Source organism: Simochromis diagramma, unplaced genomic scaffold (assembly GCF_900408965.1).
Source record: "Simochromis diagramma unplaced genomic scaffold, fSimDia1.1 OVJJ01000463.1, whole genome shotgun sequence".
NCBI lineage: Eukaryota > Metazoa > Chordata > Actinopteri > Cichliformes > Cichlidae > Simochromis > Simochromis diagramma.
In genome coordinates this window covers 4,955,277-4,981,127 of record NW_024386941.1, presented here as the reverse complement: position 1 = coordinate 4,981,127, position 25,851 = coordinate 4,955,277, and the positions used below count along the sequence as shown (strand labels likewise).

The following is a 25,851-nucleotide window of genomic DNA, read 5'->3' as shown; positions in this document are numbered from 1 at the left end:
ATCACTGAGAAGCCAATTGACAAAGCCATGTGCTGTGAACTCTTTAACGAGAACCTCTTTCCTTCAGCCAGAACATTAAAAGATGGGTTATGGATGGGTCTGCCAACATGAAAGTGACCCAAAACATAGCAGGAGTAGCTAAAGAAGAAGCACACAAAGTCATGGAGTGGTCAGACAATCTCCAGACCTCAATCCTATAGAAAAATCTGTTGATGGAGCCGAATGTTCAGGTTGCCATTTGGCAGCCAAGAAAACTAAAGGATTTAGAGAATTTCTGTAAAGATGAGCGCCAAAATGCCTCCCAATATGTATGCAAAACTGGTGACCAACTACCAGAAATATCTGGCTGCTGTGCTTTCCAACAAGGGTTGGCAAATACGAAGTCGTGTTTTGCTTGGGGATTAAAATTCTTATTTCACTCAGTTTATGTCTTTTTTGCAATGTGTTGATGTTTTCTCTCTCTCCATTAAAATGAAACAACCATAAAATTAGAGACTGCTCATTTCTTTGTGAGTGAGCAAATTTGCTAATAATCAAATAATTATTTCTTCCACTGTATTGCAACAGACCAATACAAATGGTGCATGAAAGGAAGCACTCATCAACCTGACAATGGTGGCATTGTGGGGGAAAGTAAAAAAAACAGCAAAAAGGCTTGTGAAAGCAGAAGGCCTGTTTGTGAGATATGTCCTCAGACTATAATTTAGTTTATAACATTCATATTACTTAATGTTTGCAATAAATAACGAATTGCTGTGTAGGCGCTTTCATTTCAGTCTCTTTGTACTTTGACTACTTCTGCTACTTCTTCTGTGATCCAAACACAGTGGTTCCCACTAAGTACAAACACGTCACAAGTAATTATAGTATCATTTTTCATAAAAGTTGAATAATTTCATTGAAGAGCTGGGCACTTTAGCTTTTTGCAAATGTTGCTCAAACAGGAATAAGAAGCACCTGTGTTAAGGTCTACTTTCATTTTCATGTGGTGCATATTTAGAATGTATAGCAGAAGGATGGTGCATGTGGGACTAACTCAAGATAAACCACAGCGTGTTTATCATAAGCAAAGAACATGTCAGCCAGTGCAAGTGGATCACTGGTGACTCACTGACAGCTTTATTTGGCTTTGGCTATGTAGGCAATATTTGTTGCATGAATTCATTGTTGTGTTTTGTCTTTCTTGAGCTCAAACTATTTGTTGATTAACCACATGAGCCATCATATGAAAGAAAACCCAGAATAAATAAATGTCAAGCAACATCTCAAATGTGAAAATATGCATCTTTTATGTTTTTATATTAGTGCATATAACTTCATGTATTCTAGGTTTTGTCATTCTTATTTATTAGTGCCAGACACTTAAGAATGTCACCTTGCTGTCTGTTGAAATTTGACTTTTATTTTAATAGTAATAAATATTAAGTGAATGGTTGATCAGTATCGCTTTCATGGAAGGTGTTGACCAAGACATTTGTCTTTCCTTCTTTTTTGAAATGCTTCTATGGAACATCATAACATGCATGTGCTTACTAATTTTTGGCATCAATAACAGCAATGTCTATGGCCTAATATGATACTTTTCAACTGCTGTCAACAAAATGCTGAAAAGGGCTAGGAAGAAAACCTGAATAGAATAGCTTGCTAATGTTGAGACAGAAGACGTTTTAACTCATTAAGTCATTACACATTAGCAGTTTTGCTTGTGTGAAAAATTGGCAAAGAATAAAATTTTAATCTGTCAGTTCTCTGGACACCCTAAAATTGGGGAGGGATATGAAAGACGTTTTGATTCTTAAACCGCTCAATAGCTCTAAAAGCATCCATAAAATGAAGGTGACAATTTGGAATCATCTTAATTTATAGTTAAAGCTGCAATTTTAAAATAGACAGCCCTCCTCCTGGAGCTAGTTCCTACTCGCTGTTCTAAACCATTCCAGCTACACAAAGCACAGGCATATGCATACTAAGACTTTGCATGCAGATTTTTGGTGAATGTGTTCTGCTTTGCCCATTGCATCACTGTATCTAGTATAAAAGTTGTCAGATTGGCCAAAGCCTAAACACAATATTTCCCTTTTATACTACTTTAGTTGTAATACTCTGAATGTTTTTTATAATTTTGTGTAAAATTACACAAAAACACAAGAACCCAGCTTTAACACAAATATAGACCAATATAATCACCAACCTTTCACATTCTTAAGGTGCTCAGAGTCCTTCTAGACATCAGCTTCTCTGAACATCACACATTTTCCATATGTCGAAATCCAGAAAATCCTGCAACCTTGAAACATGCTTGCCATCAGTAAACAGAAATCTAATGTGACCTGACGGGTCACTCATGTCAGTGAAGCGTCTGTGTCCTCGGGGACTGAGAGCCGTAACAGGGCCGGGAACTCGTCTTTGTGTGTATGTGAAGAGCATCCAAATAAAAGGCAGGGATCAAAAGGTTGTCATTGCGGTGTCCTTGATTACGTAACAATCGCATTAGGTAGGCTGAAGATCGTTCTTCAGTTTACACATGTACACCTCTGAGTACCTTTACTGCGGTGCTGCCTTTGTTCTAAGGTTACACTACACGAGGCACAATCTTTCTGTCTGTCTGCATCAGTGTTGTGGTGTCTTAGATCAAAAGCGCTCGAGGGATGGTGAAACTAACCCCTTCAGATGGACAGTATAGACTCTCAGCAATTTCTTTTTAACACCAATGGGTGTCTGATTCCTGCTGCAAATGGCTGACAGCCTGCTGTCAGATGGGATTAGGAAGAGCCTTACCTGCGTGCAAAAGTATAGAAGGCTAAGAAGAGCCGGATTCTGTGAGCTGAGACTAATTAATCTCTCAGTAATAGTAAAAATGATATGAGACCTGATGTGAGTTCACTCTGGCGTGGAATATGAGATCATTTACCAAAGAAAGATTTGTAGCCCTTGTGTCACCCAGGGATTTTATGAAGTGAAACCAAAGAGATGGCTTTAAAAGGAATTTTAGGTAAAATCCAATGACTCATTTCTTCACCATATAAATTTGTTGTTGAAGCAGATTTTATTTCCATGTTGTTTACATGCAGGTAATAGATCAAGCTTGTAAAGAGGCCACAATATGCTCTTTTGTAGGTTCATAAATTTATTCTGGAGGTTTTCTGGAATTGGTTGACATCACTTCCTATTTGAAAAAACTTCTTTTATTCCTACCGTGCATGCAGCACTTCACTTCACCGTTTGTCTGAAACGCTTTGTTTTATGTTCTTTCTCTCGAAAGCCTCCGTATTAAACCTAGTCTGCTTTGATTGGTCAGCCAGCTATCCATTATGTAATGCCTTCTTTTCTGATTTTTGCAGACCAGAGAACTGCTGCAAAAATCCAACACTGAACTATGCCTGGTTCAGGCAGCAGCCTTTGAGAGAAGACAGTAAAAACGCGGGTAACAGTGTTGAAACGTAATTTTAATCACTGATTCTTTGCTCCGCATAAATCAGGAATTTGTTTTGAAGAAAATTGCGCTTGCTCTGCTCATCCTCTGTTCTAACTAGTAAGCAGGCATCTCACTGTAATACACAAAATCTTTGTCTGTATGTTTGGTCCACACAACTCTTGTTACACAATCCGGACTTCAGCGACCACACTTGGCACACAGGTACATGTTAAGTCCCTGAAGGTTCTTATCTATATCAGATATTATGATGTCAAACCACCTACCAACAGGCTAAAATGAATAATGTTTTGCATTTTATTAAAGCATTGGATCATTTTAATTTCACAACAGTAACAATTCATTTGTATTGAAAAAACCTGAATTATGCATTAAATATAATGACACAATCATGTTGCCTGGCAACCACCTACCAAAATGGGCTATTTTTAATATTTATGCACCTGTAACACTTTATAAAACCATCATATCATTTTAATCTCACGACTATGACTTCTAATTTATAGCCACACATTTAAATATTGTAATATATAGCAATATATCTCATATGTTATGATGCCATCAGCAATGGATTAAAATTAAATTCATTTTCTGTGGGAGAAAATAATCCTCTTTGTTATAGACTTCTAACCTTGTACCATTCTATACATGCAGAAACAATATGTAAAATACACTCAAGAAAAGCATAATATGACGTCTTTGAAAGAAAAAGTCCAGTTAAACATCAACAACCCAGAATTTGATCAATCTGCACAAGCTTGAAAAAAAAAAACAACCTTCAAAAGAAAATTAAACTCACGGCACATTGTACTGACTGCTTTCCAACTTCTATTTCAGCAGTGAGGTGACATTAAACCTTTGCAGTAGAAGAGAGCTAAACAAAATGAAGTAATTAAAAACAGAAAGTCAGACCTCATATTCAAAACATGATAGAAATCTGACATTTTATGCTTTTCATAGTTTCAGTTAAGAGTTTGGGTTTTTTTTTTATATATATACTTTATATTCCCCTTCTCTGTCCTACATAGATTTGATGTTTTGATGCCTGTATTTATTGGTAGGTTTTTTGTTTTGTTTTTGTTTTTCTCAGTGGAGCTGAAGCTTCACTGAAGTTTCATTTTCATTCTGTCAACTATTTATTTATTTTTTAATGCGTCAATTGATAAGAGATAAAACGCAATGCGATGGCAATGCACCTATAAGTAGTATAAGAAAAAAAACAAACAGAAAAAGATTCAGATTTTAACGTCTGGCACGTTGTTTTCTCATTCTGCTTAGTGTTTTGAGGTTTTCTATGCTAAATGAAGATTATTTGACATAACTTTGTTGTGTTTTTTACTTTTTTAAAAATCCACCATTCACTGGAGGTTAATAGATACTCTATGTAAAACTAATCGTGTTTAAAGCAATGTCTTGCTGAAGTAAGCGAATAAAAGAAAATGCATCAAGAAAGTACATCAGGTAGCTTAAGCAGGTGTTAGAGCTGAAAATAACATTGTATAAACAAGCACAAAGAGTTTACAGCGTGTGCAGGTGAGAAGATGAAATGTGAGCCGAAAATTCCGGGTTGAGTAATGGAGCTGAGTTTGAAGGCTAAACAGAGGGTAAAATGCTGTGCAGCTGTTTCACAGTGCAATAGCACATGATTCTAGGAAGCTGTACCAGCAACAATTTCTACCCCGTCACTACAAGAGATCGGTAACTGAGAAAAGGAATATGCCAAGAACGTGCTCTTGCATGTGATTGAACAGTCAAAACAGTCCCTCGCTGGATGATGATGATGTGTTGGAAATGTTCAGCTTTTGCTGTCAGATGACCCAGTGGATTTTTTTTTTTTTCAATATTTGTGGCCAGAGGCAGCTGCGTCAGGAGCCCCGCTGTGCCAAAACAATGGTCTACATAAAATAAATGAGGAGGCTCCTTTTTTTTCTGACTCAACACAGATTGTATTACAAGAGTTCATAACAAAATAACTGATTTAAAATGGAAAAAAGACACAACATTACAAAATGATTTAGATTGGTGTAGGGGTACAGGGTCTATTTTGACATTTCTCATTAAAGTGTGTCACAAAGCATTAGACCTTGTTAAGGCTTGTGTAAAAATCATTTTCATGTACACATTATATACACACAAACATTTGTACACATACAATCAATATAATTGGCAATGTTTGACAGAGCAGGTAATTCGTCATAATGGGTGTCTTGATTTATTTTTTCCTTGTAGTCACAGTGCAGTGATTTACTGTTTCTTCTGTGCCCTAGAGTGAAGTTGTGCTGGGAGAGACAGAGTGAAAAGCATGTGGCACGCCTCTGTCACAACCACCATATATATAGCAATTTCTACACCCCTTTAATTCATACCTCCACTTTTTGAGTAGTTTCTCTTCCATAATAACCTGCTATATTTTCAAGTTGAAGAGATTTTATAAGACTAATTATCTGATAACAAGTCAGATTCTCCTGGCTTATGAGATGCTTTTTTTTTCCTTAGGTGCCTTCTCTCTTCAGCTAACGAAATGATTTCAAACGAGTAATGTCTGATAAGATGAGACAGAAGCCTTGTGGGCATGACTAATGCTACTGAGTCCAATTAAGCTGATGTACCCACTGAATCAAATCACCCTGATATGATCTTGTCTGCCTGTGCATATATTGCCTCTAACTCTGATCACCTGAAAAAATAGGAAAAGACAGAGAGCATCACACATGCACAAATCACTGCTGTGTTAATGGCGTTATGGATGCCAGTTTTTTGTTTTTTTTTTCCAGTTTATTACATCTCATGTCAAATGCTCAATTTTGAGATTTGGTCAATTAACAGAGGGGACGTGCAGGAAACGTGCACACCACAAAAATAAATGATGTGTACTCACAACCGTTATAGGAAGGTGTTCAGGAGGAAAGTGGGTAAATTAATGGGCTGTTCTCTAATCTAGAAATTGTTAGTTTGTAAATGTGCTGAGATAGCACATTTATATGTAGCCTGCTTTTTGCAAATGCCACCAAACTACTGTGAATCCCTGTAACCGCTGTACCACACCCACCGACAGTGAATTTATGACTTAGTTAAGCTATCTGAAGGCTGCAACAGCTTGCCAGTGAAATGATTGTTAGTCTAGAGGAAGTCATAAATCAAAAAAGGGTTTGGTTTGTCATTATCTATTAATACTCTGCAGCTCTCGGTCTAGAGTTCTGGAAACAGGCACAACTCAGACATTCATGCAATCTTCCCCAAGACTGAAAATTTTTACTCTGAAAGATAGAGGTGAAAGACAGCTCTTCAAAGTTTCCCTGGCTTGTGATTGATTTACTCATCCTTCCATGGTCTGCAGCCAGTGCTGACAGCTCTGGAGGTGGAACAGTGCAGAATGCCTTAATTGAGCCTCATGCACAGAGCTTAATGCTGCAGGCACAAAACCCACACAATTAGGATGGGCTAATGACGTGGGGTGTCGCCCATTATATTTCCAAATATCCTGTAGGGGATTCCATATTTAGTATCACTAAGTCTTAATTAGTGATTAGCGAGAGGAAATGGAGTATTTGCCAAAAAAAAAAAAAAAAAAGATTTTCACACAATTCATATTTTGACACTTTTTACATGATATGTTAAAACAAAGAAGAGAATGTATGTGGGTCATTATTTGAAGACTGCAATTTGAATTATTAAAAAGTCTCTCTGTCTTTTCAGAGCCAGGATGATTTGCACGTCATTCACAACAATCAGCTGGGTAAGTCTCTTATTCCTAATTAGTAGTAAAAAATAGAAAGTGAAAAAAAACTTGTGTGTTTGTGGAGCGTGTATAATTTTTAATATTCTGTGTGTGTGTGTGTGGTTTGCTAATAAAACACTTAAAAGCAGAAGGAAACTGGAAAATAACAAATTCGTGTTTAGGAGGGAAACTGAAAACCTGAATCACATTATCCTGTACTTGCAGTGCTCAGACAAGGGAGCATATGCTTAAACAGTATGTCCTTATCTGCTGTAGATACAGCTAAGGACACAAAATTAGTCAACATATACCATGTGTACCACTTTACAGTAATTTCAAATGCTTAATTAAAAAATACAAATGATTTAGTTCTAGATCTGACTGGAACTTATTTTGGACCCCAAAGGTCATTTTACTAGTTGACAATATGTCAACAAATATAGTTTCAATCTTATAGCCACAACTGAGAATTATAACTTAATTACTTTTAGCCTGATGGGTTTTTTTCATCCATTCATTACACCCCATTGTTCCAGTTGTTTTCTACCACTTATCTCTGGCTGGGTCCTGGGTGTAGAGGCTATACAGGGGGTTTCAGACATCCTACTTCCTAGGAACATTGGGGTGAGGTGAGATGTATAAAATCCAGTGAAGTCTGGGTCTTGCAACAGATTTACTCTGAGCTCCATCTGCATCTACAAGCTCCTCACCCTATCTCTAAGCCTTAGCACAGCTATCACAAATTTTGTCTGCTTGATCTCACTCTTTCAAAAACTACCTAGAGCTCGTGAGAGCAGGTTAGGACTGGAACATACACTCACTGGGCACTTTGTTAGGTATATCTTTTCAACTGCTCAATAGAACAAATATCTAATCAGTCAATCTCAAGGTGACCTATTTGTCTATATTTGCCATGCAGACATGGTGAAAAACTTGCTGAATATCAAACCAAGCATAAACCAGACATCGATTAAACACTTGAGCCTATTTTTACTGACCATGCTCAGTTCTGTATGAGCACAGTGTGTCCATCTTCTGATGGCTGTTTCCAGAAGGTTACGGTACCGTGTCACAAAACTCAGATCATCTCAAACTAGTTTCTTGAACATTACAGTGTACTCAAATGGCCTCCACAGTCACCAGATCCCAGTATAACAGAGCAACTTTGGGATGTGGTGAAATGGAAGGCTCACGTCATGGATGTGAAGCCAGGAAATCTGTAGCAACTGTTGCATGATGCTATTATGTCAATATAGTTGCTACGTGTTAATTGGTGAGTGTAGATCAACTAAAAGATTAAAAGCTTATCCTTTCTGCTAACCTGTACAACACCTGCATTGCTGCTGAAGCCACAGCAAGCTTTCTCTCCAGGTCACGCTGCCATATACCATTACTTTTGAACAGTATAGTAAAACTTCTTTAGGGAAACAACCCTTCCCTAATCCAAAGGCAGCAATCCAGCATCTCATGCTGGCGGCTTCACATTTGACTCCAAACAGCCCCAGACACTGAAGGTCATGCTCTGATGAACATTCTCTGCAATAATGTACACTATAATTATAATAACAAGATAATAAAAAGGTTGTTGCATTGGTTTACTGTGTGCTTTACCACAGTAAAAGTTATTTGTGTCTCTACCATTATTTTTTGCATGGTATGATATCATAGCAATGAGAACACTGGCTTTTTTTAACTACCGGGTAGCAATAGTACAGCACCATGTAATGGAACAAGACTAAATAGTTATCATATTTAGTCTAAGCACAATTTTTTCCCTTTACTAATAAAAATAGAGATTGTAAACAATTAATTGACCTACATTTCATTTTATAGGCAAATGGAGTATGATAAACATCCATACATTCCTAGAAGTATTCATATTTGTATGTACTTGATTATAAATACAGGTATTGCTGTCTTTGATAGTGGAGTTCTTGTATTCAATTTGATTTACAGTATTTTGATGTTACTGTATTTGATAATTCAGATCAGACTAACTCAGTAGAACTAACCCGTAATTCCAGATGACATCCAAAGGGATGAACGATTGCTTAATATAGTTCAATTTTAAAGAGCGCTGTATGATGAAAGAATTGAATTGACATTATTGCTTGATAAAATCATGAATAATAAAACCTGAACTGAGTAATATTGGACAGTGTGAAATTTAAATGGCAAGTACTGCAAAATCAAAATAGTAAAATGGGTTTTGCTTATGCGTACCTTGAAAATTTAATCTTGAGAGTTTCGCAGACTTCATAAATAAAGTCCCATCTTTCTTCAACGACTTGACAGCAACCAGGAATTTCATAAGTAGAGCAAATAAAAAGATCTCATGCATGCTTTTCACGCTTCAGGGGACTCGCACAATCACCATCTGAGAGTGATTTTCGGGAGACTGCAGAGGAGTTTGGAGCCCGCTTTCTGGACCTCTGCCTGTTCATTCAACTGGGTCACCACAGACGCAAAAGCACACAAAAGCAACTTCGTAATGCTCTCATTTGGCACCTCGGCACAGAAAGGAAATACAAACAGACAGCGATCTGAAAAATGGAGCTACACTATCTGGCACTGCCATAGTAATTCCCTTTGTCACACCAGAAAAGCTACGCTCGCCTGCAGAGAATGTTGTTTGTGGGCAGGAATGTAAAAGATGAATCAAGGAGAGCCAGACTCCCTTTTGTTTTAACAATACAGCAAACTTCAGGAGGTCTGACTGGATTGTTTATTTTAAAAGCCCCAGTAACATTTGATGGGTATTAGAAGTCATTCATTTAGCAATCTTTCTTCAGAGGGAGTACAGGGTGCAGACTTTAAATAAAGTAAATGCATTATGTGCAGTATGTACATGCTACAGATATTCATAGATGGAACAAAAAATAAAAAAACAGTGTGAGCCCACCGGCCATATTGTGCAATAAGTAGTGCTTTAAAAATGCAGCATGCTACATCTTAACAACAGATAACTAAATTGTTGAGAGTGTGACCTACCTAAATGCACTGGGTATAGAACTGTTCAAATACAGATAGATGCTTAGATGTGCATGTTCCCCATCAGTTTCCAGGGCTGCAAGTCTCTCCCACTGCGCTATCACCGAATGGAATCTGATTTTTTTTTTCCATTTTACTCGGTTAAATGTGTTCTGCACATTAATTTCCAAGGTTTTGTTTGGTCTTTCATTGAAGCTCCAAAGTACCATCATAAATCTATCCCGGCAGGAGGACGTGTCTTCAACTTGTTGATAAAAGTGAGCAAATTTCGAAATGAGACTATTGTATTACATTACAATAGGTTTGTGTCTCTCATCTTATTTTTTCTCTCTTGATCAGTTTGTATTGAAGTAAAAAAAAAAAATTTATTGTTCAGCATGACAAAAACAATTAAACAATCCAAAGCTTGTAAGGCCTTTATCTGTCTAGCTTAATCAGTTCAGTCATTTCATTTCACTATCACACTGCTAGTCCAAAGAGGAAAAAGATCAAATGGATAAAACTTGTGTTTTATATGCATACTGGCACAGCAGAGAAGTCCGAGTTATGAATAGCAATACATGTAAGAAAAACAGAAAACTATCTCCTATTAAAACAACTTCAAAAGAAGTTCACGTGCATTGTTTGTGCCATTTAGAAATACTGTATCAGGAGGTAAAACATCTAAACAAGAATAACTTTTCTGCCAATTCCAATTATTTTTATTAGGTAGATCCAACGCAGTGTTTATAACTTACATACGTGGCTAAATGAGGCAGTTTTTGACTAAAATCTATCCAGGTCACCACTTAAACCATAGTAATCCATTACTTACTTTACTATTAGGCTAATTTTAAAACCATCAGTGGAGATGTGTGAGGTTAATTAGAGGTATCGCAGCTGGCTGCGATACCTCTATAACTGACTTCATAAGAAGTCATAAAACTTTTCATTTGAACTTTTGTCTTTTTTTCCCCTTCTATTAGGGACACATTAATTAGCAGCATATTATAAGAATAGAATGGAAACCTTAATACAGACATCATTAATTACATTAATATAGTCTAATGGTACCTTTGCTGTTTATTTGGGTCATCACCAGTATCTGTGTGTGGTCTTTTTTTCTAGTATATTTCTTTCATTTTCAAAATGTTTATTAAAATGTTAAATTGATGTACTAGAAAGTTGATATAATAAATAAATAACCTTAAATTGTTTTTCAGGGAATATACCAGCATTGGGCAGATCCAAGGTGTATTGCCCAAAGCTGTGTTTTAAATCTGGATCTAAATGTATACTGTTATATAGTCGAGGTTATATACTAACTCTATTCTACATCTCCTTTTTCAGAACAAAACCCAAATGCCAGAATTTAAATCCAATTATCACTATAGCAGTCGTTAATCCTAGGAAAGCTGTGTTACTGTCCCTGTATGCGGCTATATTATATTTATTCAGTGGCTCAGAGCCAGCCTCTCCAGGCCAAGAGGACATGCGAGAAGATAGAATGCATATCAATGTTCACAAGATGTTGACTGAACTCCTTTTTCTAACTAGTATTTCTTATTTTCCTTTTTTTCCCCCCTCCCTACAAACAGTGCTTTGCTGCTTGCTTGTGACAATGCTCTATTGTGTCTGTGTCTTTCCTTTATTCAAGTGGTAAATGGCTTGCACTTATAGGTCTTTTCTTCTTAGAAGTTCTCAAACTCCTTTGCGTTGCTGCTTTCTGTCTCGTTCACTTTTTCCACATATTTACAATGGAGGTGCAGTTGTCATGCAAGGTGCTCACCAGCCACCGGGAGCATCCTGTTTAGTATTTTGCCCAAGGACACTTGTGGAGAAGCCAGGGATTAAATCTCTAGCCATGTGATTAGTGGAAAACCCGCTCAAACACCTGAACATAGCTGATGGCTTTATTTCATTTAATTTAAAAAGCAATTTAAAAAGCAGGCAACCATCCTGAGAAATGCAATCAGTCGTGGCATATATTGCCAAATAAGATATGAAAGCAAACATATTCCCAAAAATTCAGCTTTACAGAAATTAGAAAAAAAAATGTTTTAAAGTGATATCAAATCCATTCTCGACTCATTCAGTACTTTAATGGGTAACGAATGGGATTCATAAGCAAAACCTGGAATCTGTTAAGCGTTAATTGCCTGAGCTTCCTGAATTATTGATTCTAAGTGAGGTTTAAGGATTGCATTCAGCACTCATTAGTCTTTAGCAGAGTTGTCCATGGAGTCAGGAACTCCAGAGAACCTCTAATGAGTGTGATTATCACAGGTTGGATGCAGCTTTTTTTCAGCCTGTCCTTTTACATGTTGTAATTTCTATGTGTTTCTGTGTTACTACTTGAAGAGAATGTTTATAAAAGATTGCTTGTTTCCTTTCTTGGCTTTCCCATCTTGCTTCTACTTCATGCACAGTCTTTCCTTTCCAGTCTTTTGTTGTTGTTGTTGTTTTTCAATGCATGTGACTCCCTATCGTTGTCTGCTGGCTTTCTTCCTCATTCGGCTCCCTTTCTGTTGTTCCCCACTTTGGCATTTTCCTCCCTGTGTTTTATTGAGAGATATTTATGATGCTGACCTTTTCAGCGGTAAGCTAAAAGTTAAATACACCATGCTCTCTATTGATCTTGTGCAGGGTAATTAAAAGTATGTATTAATAGAGGAAGATGGGTGATAGAAAATCATTTTTACTTACAGCAGGGGCCTTTGCCACACTAGATTATCATCTTTCAAGAAGGTAAATAATTTTTATTCCTAAAACTCAACCGAATAAAAAAAAAAAAAAGAGGGTGTATTCATTTTGAATAATAAATCCTGGACCTGGTTGGTATTGGTGGTCATGGTTAGTTTGGACAGAAAACTGCAACACAGTTTGCTCGATTGAATTTTGTCTCTTGCGTTTTGGACACGAGGAAGGGAAAGATGGAGGGGATTTTTTGGGAGATAGATGATTCTGGGCCATCTTGTCTCGGGGAGTCCAATGATGTGAGTCACTGGAGTGTAGCAGGTTTTACAGCAGCACAATCAGCTGCTGGATGGGGGGTTTGGCCTGCTGAGTATGGAAATGAGCTATTGACATCCTCTGTCATCTCTCACTATGTGCTGGCAATGAAGGGCTCTGAATCTGTCATGGCAGTGGTATTGTTCCCACAACATCCTAATGGCCCCCTCCACAGAAGCCCATCCCTCTAGATCTTAGCCGACTTTTGTCACTGAAATTGCACTATGGATCTGATTTCCATCTTCTCCCAAACATATAAGCATATTTGTATATGTTCGCTGCCCCTTGCCTCAAACGTGTGTTTATTTGACTGCGGAGATGGAAATACTTGGGGCTGAGATGAAATGTTTCTGTGACAGTTCCACTGACTACACACACCTGCTCTGTGACACTGATGGAAATGACAGAGCTGCAGGAGAGCCTAGAGGTCAGTGGGCTCTCAGCTCCGCTGCCACTTGGCAACATCTGCAATCCTGCTCTAAGGAAGTGTCACTATTGATTTGTGTCAGTGAGGCGACAACACAGCACGGCCAGGCCACTAGAAGAACACAATCTATATACAGCCGTGTATCTCTCTCTCGCTGTATGCCCTCCTTTCCGTGTGCATACCTAGAAATACAAACACTTCAGCCTTGATTCTTTAATCAGCCTGATCATACCCTCTTATGCGCAGAGATGCTGAAGCTGTGAGTACACACGAGACTCGAAGCCTCCCTGTGGAGTTTTCCACAGATCAGATGGTGATGGCCTTTAAAGAGTGGTTTCATGAATTGAGAAAAGCATCAGATCAGAGAGAGAGGAGGAGGCAGAATTCTCCAGTGTTTCATTTCATCCAATATATTTCAAGGCTGATACAGTCCTTTTTTTTTTTTTTTTTTTTTTCTATGGAGTTGCCTCTGTGGAATGCTGAACGAGGGGAGATAAACGAATACTGCTTTCTAGTTCCATCGACCTGGCAAAATAAAATCATCTGCACTGAGGGGACTAGGGCATTGGCTTCATCTCCTCAGGAACCTTCAATCTCTTTCATTCAAGGCATATTATTTTCAGCCAAGAGGGATCCTTTGATAATTTAATTTAACTGCAGAAAAAAGCACTGTGTTGTGTGTTTCGCACCAGGGTGCAACGTCACATCTTGGGCCTGTTATTAAATAGATGAATTGATTGCATACTTTCACCTCTGGAAATTCTGCTATTAATACAGCTACTACTGCTAAGATTAATAGCACTTTTTCTGTGACAGCTGTGAAAGCAGCACATCCAAACAACCATTAAATGCAACTTGTCAAACTTGCGTAGTTACTCTGAAAGCTATGACCATGACCAAAACCACCCACGAAAACATCTGACATCCTATCTAAATACACTAGAAACTGTTAAAAAAAAAGCAGGCTTGGTACTTAATTTATATAGTGCAAAACTGCATTACATGTGAAGGAAAGGAAAGAGGAAAACAGGGCTACTTGGATGCTTTTTTAACTTTGCAGGACGCTGTGAAGGAGTAAGAAAATCATGCCGAGCTTCTTTTTTTTTTTTTTTTGTCCTTGAAACAGTCAGACATTCCCGCTGTAATAGGGCCTAAAAATACCTCCCATTTGTCAGATAGCACAACAACTAACAACCATCTCCAGCACTTACACTCTCTTGGCACAATTGCCCAGCAACAATATAGCAATCAATTAGAAATCGTACATGTGAGCGATCACACCAGCAACCTCAACCTAGCCCCAAACCTCCAAACACAAACCACACACAGTGCATTTACAAAACACGTAACTTTTTCTCAAGTTAAATCTATATAGATCTAAGCCTAGAGGCATCCCTGTACAATCTTGCCTCCACAGTGAAAAGTGCTAGCGCTGAAGGCATTGTTTTAAATCTCGGTCCTATAATTACGTAAAGGTAGATGTATCGATTGTATCGAGAGAGTATACAAAGGTGATTTTTACCTGAAAGGAGAAGGACAGAGAAAAAAAGAGATGAAGGAAGAGGGGTACTATAACAGGATTTTTCCTCTTCCCCTTTTCTCTCCATTGTTTGATGATTAATCGAAACCCATTAGTGTGGACTCGAGAGCAGTGAATTCTGTTTTAATTAGTTTCTTTTTTTACCCCTCATTCTCCTTTGCTTTGACGTAGGGTACGTGTTATCTACACAATGAGGGATTGGCAAACTGCTTATCTGATTTTGCTGTTAGTCTCCTGCAGCTGGTATTATTGCTGTACTGTGCAGTATCAAGAGACTGGTACCTCACTTGGGGCTTTAAAATGCACTGCTTTATGTGAAACCATATGCGCACACACGTACACACACATTCATTTAGCGAACTCAGCAGAAGGACATTTAGAGGTGGTGTAGGGGTATTCACTATGTAAGCTCAGCTCAGTGGAGGTTAGATCTGTTGGGAGATGGACATGCTGAGATTTAGCAAGTAATCTCCCCCATTACTAGGGCTCCAGGATGAATGGGATCTTTGTTATGAGCTGAGCAAAGCAGCGACACACCCACCGACACTTAATTAAAAAGATTTGACACAGATACTGTACTCTGACATAGTGTCTGTCCCTGACCCCGATGCTAATATCCAAACTCAGTATGGGAATAGGTTCAAGTAGTGTAATTGAGGTGGAGGCAATCCATCTAATCCTGCCAATGTCAGCACTCGCCATTCCCCTTTTTTCCTCGCACAACTGTTCCGAAGGGAAGACTGTAGACCTGTCAGTGGTGACTGCTACTTATTTGTTTTTGAAAGACTAAAAGAAATACACTTTCTCACAAATCTGGGAAAGCATCGTTGGAGAATTCCTGCTGGCAATTAGAATTCAAGACGCAGTGTATTCTCTATGACTGTATTCTGTTTAAATAAGTAACTAATGGACACAGATAAAGCACGTTAGAATTATTTGGCACAGACTGTGTTGTTTGTTTGAGCTCATAATAAGTAAACGTGTACACAAGAACCCTGCACGTCCAAAGTTTCTGAGGTGCCGGCCATAACTCTTACACCTCCCCAGTTTCTCTTTCTTACTTCACCTACCTCTGAGCTTTAAATCCTTGAGAAGATTTTCAGTTGTAACAGTCATTCCAGCCAGGTGCTGCAGACTCTATTTGATGTGATGGACAGCTTACAGGATTTAGGAGTTGTCAGCTGTAATTGTACAGAGCTGGATAAAATGACAGTTTTTTTTAGTTTTTTTTTTTTTTTATTCCCTGCCTCTGGTCCTTTGGTCTCAGTTTGATTGTAGTGGTCGTGAGAGCCACAGGGTTTTTATGGACTTTTTTGTGTAGCCAATGTCATTCTTCACTGAGCTGTGTCACTATTACTAGCCTGTAAATAGATTTCAAATGAAGAGGAACGGCAGCTAGCTGGGTTGACGACAAAGGTAGAATCTAAAGATGTTGTCAGCATCAGAGGCGGAGGCAGACATTTGATACACCCGGGGCTTAGCCCTAAAGGATAGTATGCATGTGGGATTTGGGGAAGGGGGGGGGTGTTGAAATGACTGAAAGATTAATAGGCTCTGTTTTGAGTTTTGTTCAAAAAAGAATGACTTCATATAGGGAAAAATATATATCACATATGCAGGACACCTTAAACTAGTTTTTTAATTAAGCAGCAAGGCAGAACAAAGTCGGGGCTGTGTCAAGACACACGGACTAAACCCCAATTCAACCAGACCCAGAACTGATCCGGAATTAAAACAAAACTACAACAGTTCAAAGTCAGGACTACTTAGGACTTAACCAAGACAGAACCAGAATCAGAACTAGATGATAGTAGCACTAAAAATAATTATAGACCTGCACTACACTTATTTTTTAATTCTACCAAAGTCCACTATTTAGATTGAGAAAAGTTCATATAATTATTTAGCCTTGTTGTGCAAACAAGCCTGTATAACTTAATATAGAATTTGAAAAATAACAAACCTAAAAAGAAACACTAGGTACGAGATACATGAGGACCTATGATACGGTGATACTTTTGGTAAACAACCATTTGACTAACATGTCTGTCTCACCTGCTCTTGTTCCATCTCTGTTCTGTCCTCATTCTCCCTCTCTTCTCTCTCGCTCCCTCTGCTGGTTCCTCTCTCGCTCGCTCTCTCTTCGCTCTCTCTCTCTCTCATCTGTGTTCCTCTCTCTCGTCTCTCCTCTCTCTCTGTGGTCCTCTCTCTCTCGCTACCATCTCCTCGCGTCTGTTCCTCTCTCTCTCTCTCTTTTCCTCTCTCTCTCTCTCTCTCTGTTCCTCTCTCTCTCCCTCTCTGTTCCTCTCTCTCTCCCTCTTTGTGCTGACAATCAAACCAAACATCAACATCATCAAATATACAGTTGAAAGCAGATATTTACAAACTCTTCAGATAAAAACAAACACTTTTTTAATTGTAACATCAAATCAGACTAAATGTTTATTTTTTTTTAGATTGATAAATATAAAAAACACATTTGTTAACTTTAAGAATAAAGAGAGAAACTATCTGTATTTCTTAATTGTAAATGGCACCAAATTGTATTCAAAATTGAGCCACACTTATGGAGCTCCACAGTTCTTTTACTGGTGTTTTGGTTGATATCTCTTGATTTTCCCATTTCACAGAAACAGGCTCTGTGTTTTGCCTTATATGCATCCACAGGTGTGCCACCAATTTACTCACATGGACTCTACTAACCTATCAGAAGCTTCTTCAGCTCAGAATGGAATTGTCTGGAGTTTTCTTATTAATTATCAGGTTCATAATGGATATAAGGAAGTTTTTTTTCAAAAAAGGAGCCACATTTAGGTAAAAGTGTAAGAACAAATGATCCGTCAATCAAGAATAATGTTGGATCAGAGTTTCAGTATTTATATCTTTTATTAGATGTATATGTGGTATGGTTATTAGCCTTTTGGTTGAAAGTACACTGAGAGAGGACTTTTTTATTAGTGATTTCAATAGTATTTTTTTCATATTAATTTAATTTTTTCATCTAATACAATCTATTTGGGTATGATTGTCAGTCCAATGAGGGAGAGAGTAAAGAGGGGAACGTGAGGAGAAAGTACAAGTTCAGGAAGAACCAGGTAAGAAAACAGACAGGGAATAGTGACAGGCAAAACTGAAACTGTTAAACTGCTTGAGAGAGTTGACCACCAAACAGTGATAGATTTGCCAACCTCAAGGTGAGGTGACATAGATTAAAATAAAAGAAAAAATCTGCAGAGCCATATTAGTAGTATCTGCAGTAAAGATCTTTTCATACATTGTACCATAGGCACAGTTGCCTCCATTTTTATAATTTTTTTTAATTAATATTTTGTACATTTAAAGGACTCTTCTATTTTTGGAGTGTATTTTTATGTATCTGTATTATATTATACATACACTTTTAAAAGTGAATCTCTGTCCAAAAAATGTATTCAGTTTACTTTTTACTCAGTATGAGCATCATTCATTATTCTCCCCCAGTAATTAAGGTTAGGATATGTTTTTTTTTTTTTATTCCAATCCATTCTTCTTTGGCAGCATTTAAATAACCTTTATCAGATTTGATGGTTTTGTTACAGACTTTTCAAAAAAGTGTTTTGCTTTTCTTTCACAAATGTGGGGATTAGATTTTTTTTTTTTTTTTAGAATTGAATATTGATTTATTGATTAGCATTCAAATATCTCAGTGAAGACAGAATAAAGATTACCACAGGGCAAGAAACCACGAGACAAGGCTAATCAAAAGGTACTGGCTGAAACATATGCTCATTAAATTGTGTTAAAATGTACAAAACATTGATCTCCTGTTTTCTGATGAGGACCGTGGCACAGAGAGACTTGATGAATTTAAGAATCTTATGATTTGATAAAGAAATTTGCAGACTTGCACAGAGATGGTAAAATTATGATGACTGATAACGGAGATGAAGACAACAGACAACGAGGACAGGGAGGAACAGGGGTTTAAATGCACCAAGGAGACAGTCAGAGAAAACTCGGGACAACTGGAGACATTTAGGGATGCAGGGACTGACGGAGACTCTGGTCTCTGTGACAAGTAAAGTTTATCTTGCCTGGCTGGGCAGCTCTGCTGGTGCTCAGCACCCCCAAAGCTCTGATCCTAGAATCGCCCCTGGTTTAAACAGTGAATATACTGCTGTGTATTGAAATTCCTCTTGTTTTGCATAGAAATATACTGAACAACATACAAAGCATAATATATAAAATAACATCTACCAGAGTTTTTTCTTTGAAAGAAGCCCCTTATGTCCATTCTTGTATATCAGTGCCTTACTGAAACCGATTTATTTAGCCGTGGAGGGAAACAACTGAAAATATGAAATAAACACACATGTAAGCTAAGACTCTCTAAAGAAACAGCATTGTTGTTGTTCGCCGGCTTTTCATTTCGCCATTTCTTGATTCACTTGAAGAACGAGTAACCTAATATGGGTCAAGTGATCAGTTTGATATCAGTCTTTCGTGATACACCGTCATATTTACATTATTTGTACAGTACGAATGATTTGCTTTGGTACCTGGTCGAACTTCAGTTCTCCTCTGTCTGCCCGGCTGCGTTTCTCCATCAGCGCACTCGCAGGCAGCAGCTCCCCCCGCCCCCTCGCTCAGTCGCATAGTGTCTGAGCTCGGATCATACCAATATAAGGGGGGATTTACGCAGTCGTAAATTCCCACAGTGTGCGCTCTGTGCTTCGAATATTGTGTGTAGTTTTTGTTTTATACAGTTGTCAGCCAGGCATCTAACTATGAAAAAATTACACTCCAAAAGTCAACCCGGGCTTAAGCCCAGTAAGCCCACCCCCCGCGCTCCACCACTGGTCAGCATTCTATTCTATAGCTTCTATTAGCAGATTTCAAATGGACATTGTTGAGCTAATCACTTTCTCCTAACCTTGGCCTTAACATTGTTGGAACAATACTTATTTCTACTGATTTTGCAGTTGTGTAAGCCAGCTAGAAATGAACAGCTGGGCTGTGTCAACCTTTGGGTGTTACAGCACCTCAGAGAAAGACTTCTGACTGCTAATCTTTTATTAACTAAAACAGTCTGGGATGTGACATTTACATACTCTCTCCCCAAGCCAATTAAGCTCTTGATGTCCTGGTTATTATCACCAGGCCAGTAATGGATATTAGCAAAAGTCACCTCTGTTATTCAGGCTGTGGCTCTTATCTTGCCTTGCTTGCAGAAGGTCATCGATTGCCATGATCCTTTTTCACAGTATGTGAGCTGTCACACATTTTTGTCCTTTGTGTTCCTCCAGACCTGCGGGAGATAGTGTTCGTCATCCAGAGTCAAAGCAACACCTTCCATGTGAGGCAGGCAGAAAGACGGAGAGAGGATTTGCTCAAGCAGGCACGCGGTTTTACGAAGGTAAGACTCAATGTGCACGCCTTTTTCCTATGGTGGTACATTTTAGTATAAATATGTGTTGATCATGACATCAGCTTTCAGCATCAGTCTCATCTGAATATGAGTTCTTTCTGTTTATGTTGCTGCAGGGTGTCATAACATTCAGTTAAACTCATTTTTCATTTAAAATCTACACACTAAAGGGTTTAAACATAAACACTTTGCTAATTGTTTACTAGTTGCAACGTTACTCATTGCTCATCAGATCAAATATTAAATATTAGTATTATATAATTCATGGTAGTTTCAGATTAACCTGTAAAGTACTTTTAAGTCAAAAGTATGAAGTAAGTGTAGTTTGAAATAGCTTCTCATGTGCTTTTAATATTTTATTTGTTATGGAAATCCAGTGAGTTGTCTAACTTTGATTTTCACATGTATCACTGTGACCACTTACATACTTAATAATCATCATCAAAAGTTTGTTTGTTTGTTTGTTTTCAGCACTTTAAGGGATTTGTAAACTCCCAGTAAGAACATCAGCATTATGTCAGCCTGGCTTTTTTTCTTCAAATCTATTCAGAGCAGATTTAATGTAGTGCAATGTATGATATAATCTATTCAGTTAAATAGTCAATGCAGTGTTGCTAACAACAATATTACATTCAATTAAAGGACGTAATCACTCGCTGCGTTTATTCTATTAAAAGACTTTTTTTCTTCCTCAATATTCTTGGATTGGTCACTGAGTTGGAAACAATATTGTCTCAGTCTCCTGCTCAATGCTGTGTATCTTGTATCCAGAGTATTGACTAGCTGTGCCGAATTTAGAGCAAGTCATTTTTTCTGATTCGTGTTGCCACAGTAATATAAATAAATCAATTAATAAACAATACAAGCTAAATGTAACAAAACATTTAAGAAGAAATTTATACATAGAGGGAAACCTTACAGCACAAGACAATTAAAACACAAAAATTAAATTCTAAATGAAAACAGCAAAAGTGGATAAGTGGAAGAAAATGGATGGGTGAACGGATGGACAGATGGATAGATGATATAAAATTAGCTCAAAGTGGAAGCAGCGAGAAAGCCCACTTCTAAAAACATGGCTTTAAGAGACATTTAAGAAGACAGGGAGTGTGTCAATTTGATCTCCTTCGGGAAGTTGTGCCAGAGAGTGGGTGTCCTATCAGAAAAGCCTGGTCACCCTTCGTCCTCAGCTGAGAGTTGAGATGGCTAGCAGGGCCTTGGTCAAGGACCTCAGATTGTGGCCAGAAGATCTTAAATATCTTCTGGCAGTAAAGATGTTTGTTTGTTTTAGGTGTTTTTAAAAATAGATTATAGACAAGTTGTTGTTTAGTTTGTTGTAGTTTCTTGACCCAAACATGTGTATAAGGAGTTTTAGAAATTGAACTGATATTGGTGAGTCTCCTGAGTTCCATAAAGAATGAAGAGACAATAGAGATGACATGCCTGTTCAAGCCAAGGAGCTTTGTCGCAAGTGACAAGATCTTTAAAATATTGGCCAAAATTCATGAACAAACACCCATGATGTGTTGTCGTATATGCTTGCACTCCATCAGGACCACTAAATAAAGATTCACGTAAAGATTACATCAGTCTTATTCATATTTATTAAAGGAGGTTCTGTGCCATCCAGTATTTGATCATGGATAAAGTATGTTGAGTTGATGAATGTCATTGGGGTTTAAAGAGATGTGCAGCTGCATGTCATCTGCACCGAAGTGGAAATTCACACTATATCTACAGATGGCATACCTCAAGGGTGACATGTACAGAGAACAAAAAAAGGTCCAAGGACAGACCCCTGAGGTACTCCATGGGTCATTTTTATAGAGGATGACCATGAATTGCCAGGTTTTACACTAAAAGACCTATCCTGTAATAAGAATAAAATCACTTTAAAAGTGGACCAGAAATGCTAAATAATAATACATTTTAAAGACATTTATTGAAATGCCTTTAACATTGTTAAAGGCATTTCAATAAATATTTTCCAGCATCACTGGCAATCATCACTCTAAGGAGTCTGTGCTGTGGTTTACTCTAAAACCCAACTGAAGCGTTTCAAAAAAGTCTGTTCCCATTTTTAAAAAGCAATCAGTTTTTCAGCAACAACTTTAAACCCTTCCCTTGAAAATTACTGGAGCCAGTGTTGTCTTCTTTTTTGTCTCATCTTTGTGTGAAAACAACCCCAAAGGCGCACACTACACCACAAGAATTACAAAGTCCAAAAATAAGAAATTAGAGTTAATGTCTAATTAAATTTTTATAGGTCAGATTTTTTTTTTGTATGCTTTAATAGCTGGTACACTTTAAAAATAAGATTCCATGTTTGCTGTAATAAACAGTGGCCTCAGTTTATGCAAGATGACAAGACTTGTCACGATGAGATTTAGTTACACTAATCCACATCAAGTTTTATGAGACGAGACAGACTTGCCACATCATGTTCTGTTTGCATTTGTGATCTCAGAGATGACTGGCATTTTAGCATCTGTTGCATGCAATTACACAAACTAATTTCAGAGCCGGCAGCTTCTTAAAGACACATCAGTAAAGGCTTAACAGCTTTTTAAAGAGTTATAAGATTTGTGATAAATCAGAATTTTGATTGAAATGCACAAAAAAAGCTCACGGGGAATGAATGCTGCTGTTACACAAAGGCTGCATATTCAACACGTTAACACGTTAAAATTTAATGTGGATCTGTATGAAACATGGTTTAACCCAAAATTAAAATCTAGTAGAATTTATAAAGCGTGAAATATCAGATGGAAAAAATGCAAATGCAAAAAGGGGGAGAGAGGACAATGGGAACAACAATTTTCCCTCTTATACTTGCATTTCTTTTTCATTAAAACCTTTTATTTCATTGTTTACCTTTACCGTGTTCAGTTTTTAATTCCATGACTTAATAAAATGTAGTCTTTTGCTTGTGCATTTAATTTTAATTGTAATCAGCAAAATAATTCTCATTTAATAAGTCCACTAAATGAATCAAGGACATCTGTATCTGTAATAGCACAGCTTTTTAAATTCCTTTTTAATTGAAAGCCAAAATTGACAAAGAAAAATTACTTCACTGCGACAAATCTCTTATTTTTAATGGAAAAAAACATTTTCTTATCTGAAGCTGCTATAGTTTAGGTTTGGATAAATCCAGGCACAATCATCTTTGAGTAGTTGGTTAATGCAGCGAGTGAAGGGTGGAATTTTGCTCACTGTCCACAGGGGAAATTGTTTGCAAAGAGCTGCACCAGAAATCTCTTTTGTCACTAGTGGATTGCTGAGGTCCCCTGTAGTTTGTTAGGAAGACGCTGACTTGTCTGCAAACACTCACCATTTTAATTCACTACATCCCTGAGTGCCACATAAACACACTTTGACTGGCCTTCAGAGTAACAGTTGTGTCATACCACTACAGCCAACACAATTCAGATTGCAAGTTTTACTTTGAAGGTGAAAATTCTCTAATTCCAGTTTGCATCACACATTTGACAGGTGACTGTAGCTCCAGTAGTTTGTACAAAGCAGGAGCTTTTCAGTGCAGCATCATATACCTCGTTGAGACCAGTTTCACCTGTGCTAGGTAGCTTGAGTGCTAGGTAAGATTAGAAAAGCACTATACAGTGGTCCCCCGTTTATCGCGGGGATTACGTTCTTAAAAATAACCCGCGATAGGTGAAATTCGCAAAGTAGCCAACTTTATGTTTTACAATTATTATAGATGTTTTAAGGTTTTAAAACCCTTCACTACACACTTTTATATGCTTTTCTCAGACAGGCATGAACATTTTCACACTTTTCTCTCTTGTTTAAACGCTCACGTTCAAACCATCGTAGAAAAATAAGTCCAGCATTATAGCATGAAACCAAAGGCACCAGCTGGTGCCTTTGATGGTGCAAAACATTTCGTCAACATTGTTGTTTGTTGGGGAGAAACTTACAAACATACAGTACAGCACTTCAGAGTCATACTGCTAGCAATCGAAGATTTATGTAAATTTGACAAGCTGGACGCATTCTGTACTGTACAGGAGACACAGCACGAGATTAATAGACAATGATCTACAGCCAATCAGGACACAGAACACAATGTACTGAAAAAAGAAATCTGGAGGAACCCCTTTCCTCAACCAGTGATAAAGTATACACATTTCTGTTAGGGAATGCACATTTGTCCCTCACCATGAGTAGTTACTAAATGATCACCAAGAGAGCTCTAGCCTCTATTACTGAGGTCCAATTTCAGTTAACATATTAAAATATTTTCATTTAGAATAGCTCTTAAAATCATCAAGTGCCAGTTTTTGTGCAAGTTCCTTCTGTTTTGCGGGATCCTGTTTTGTTGAATTGCTGTCAGAATAAAAATATGCCAAAACAAAAGCAGAAAAGGTGTTCGAATAGCATGGATAAAATGTAAACTCCAATTGATATTACTGTCTGCCAGCCTATCATCCCAAGCCAAACATAAGTTATAACCAGCTGTCTATGTCTACAGTCACACCTACGAGGCACATCACAGAAAATCTTATAATTCCAACAGTCTTACAGGGTGTTATAGAAACAGTGAAAGAAAGCCATCAAAGCCAAAGAGACTTGCTAAGATTGTACTTTTGCTGTTTATTGTTATTTTAGATGTATACAGTTCTGTGGAACAGAAAACTGTCATGAAAATATCTATAAATCATTTTTGAAAACACAGCAACGACAATGCAGAAAAGAGATAACCTTGGATAGTTTTGGTAATGAAGTTTGGATGTGGGCAAAATGTTGTTTTAGATAATTAAATAATTAAAAGCTCACACTGTTTCTCTAATTATGTGAAGTTTCAGGGTCAGTTAACTGGAAACTTTCTGATATTTCTGTTTTTTCCTCATTGGACTCCTAAAGGTTGTGTTGCACTGATTTACACACAGGAACTTGTGCATTCTGTGTCGGTTCACAGCCCATGTTCCTACAGTCTGACATTCTGCCTTCTGGGAAAATTCACATTACATTTATAGTGTTTTTGTCATTTAGCCAATGCTTATATCCACAGAGACGCGCTGAGACTACAGCAAAATGCGATTAAACTAAAACCTTTACCAGCAGTAGTGCAATATGCATGTTTTTAATGCTTTCCTGTTCATCACTGTAATAGCAATTCATGCGTATAAGAAGCCACAGTGATGAAAATTTGTTCGTATGAAAAATGGATTTTCTTTTCAACTGCAGTCCTTATTTTTACAGGTGGCTTCTGGATCTTTTTTCTCTCCTCCAGCCCTTATTGGTTAAAGCTTCCTATGACTGTTTTACAGCCAGGTCCCACTGACCCCCATTATCTTCCTAGTCAGCAAGCAATCAGTGT

At 37.7% G+C, this 25,851-nt stretch overlaps 1 protein-coding gene across 1 annotated transcript in view; it reads left to right on the top strand.

The window, feature by feature from the left end:
- b3glcta (beta 3-glucosyltransferase a) overlaps positions 1 to 25,851 on the top strand; it is a 76,057-nt gene that overhangs the window by 24,695 nt on the left and 25,511 nt on the right. The window contains exons 3-4 of the mRNA XM_040037592.1: positions 7,130 to 7,169; positions 20,386 to 20,495. Coding sequence (XP_039893526.1) covers positions 7,130 to 7,169; positions 20,386 to 20,495 — 150 coding nt within the window. The remainder of the gene's footprint in view (positions 1 to 7,129; positions 7,170 to 20,385; positions 20,496 to 25,851) is intronic.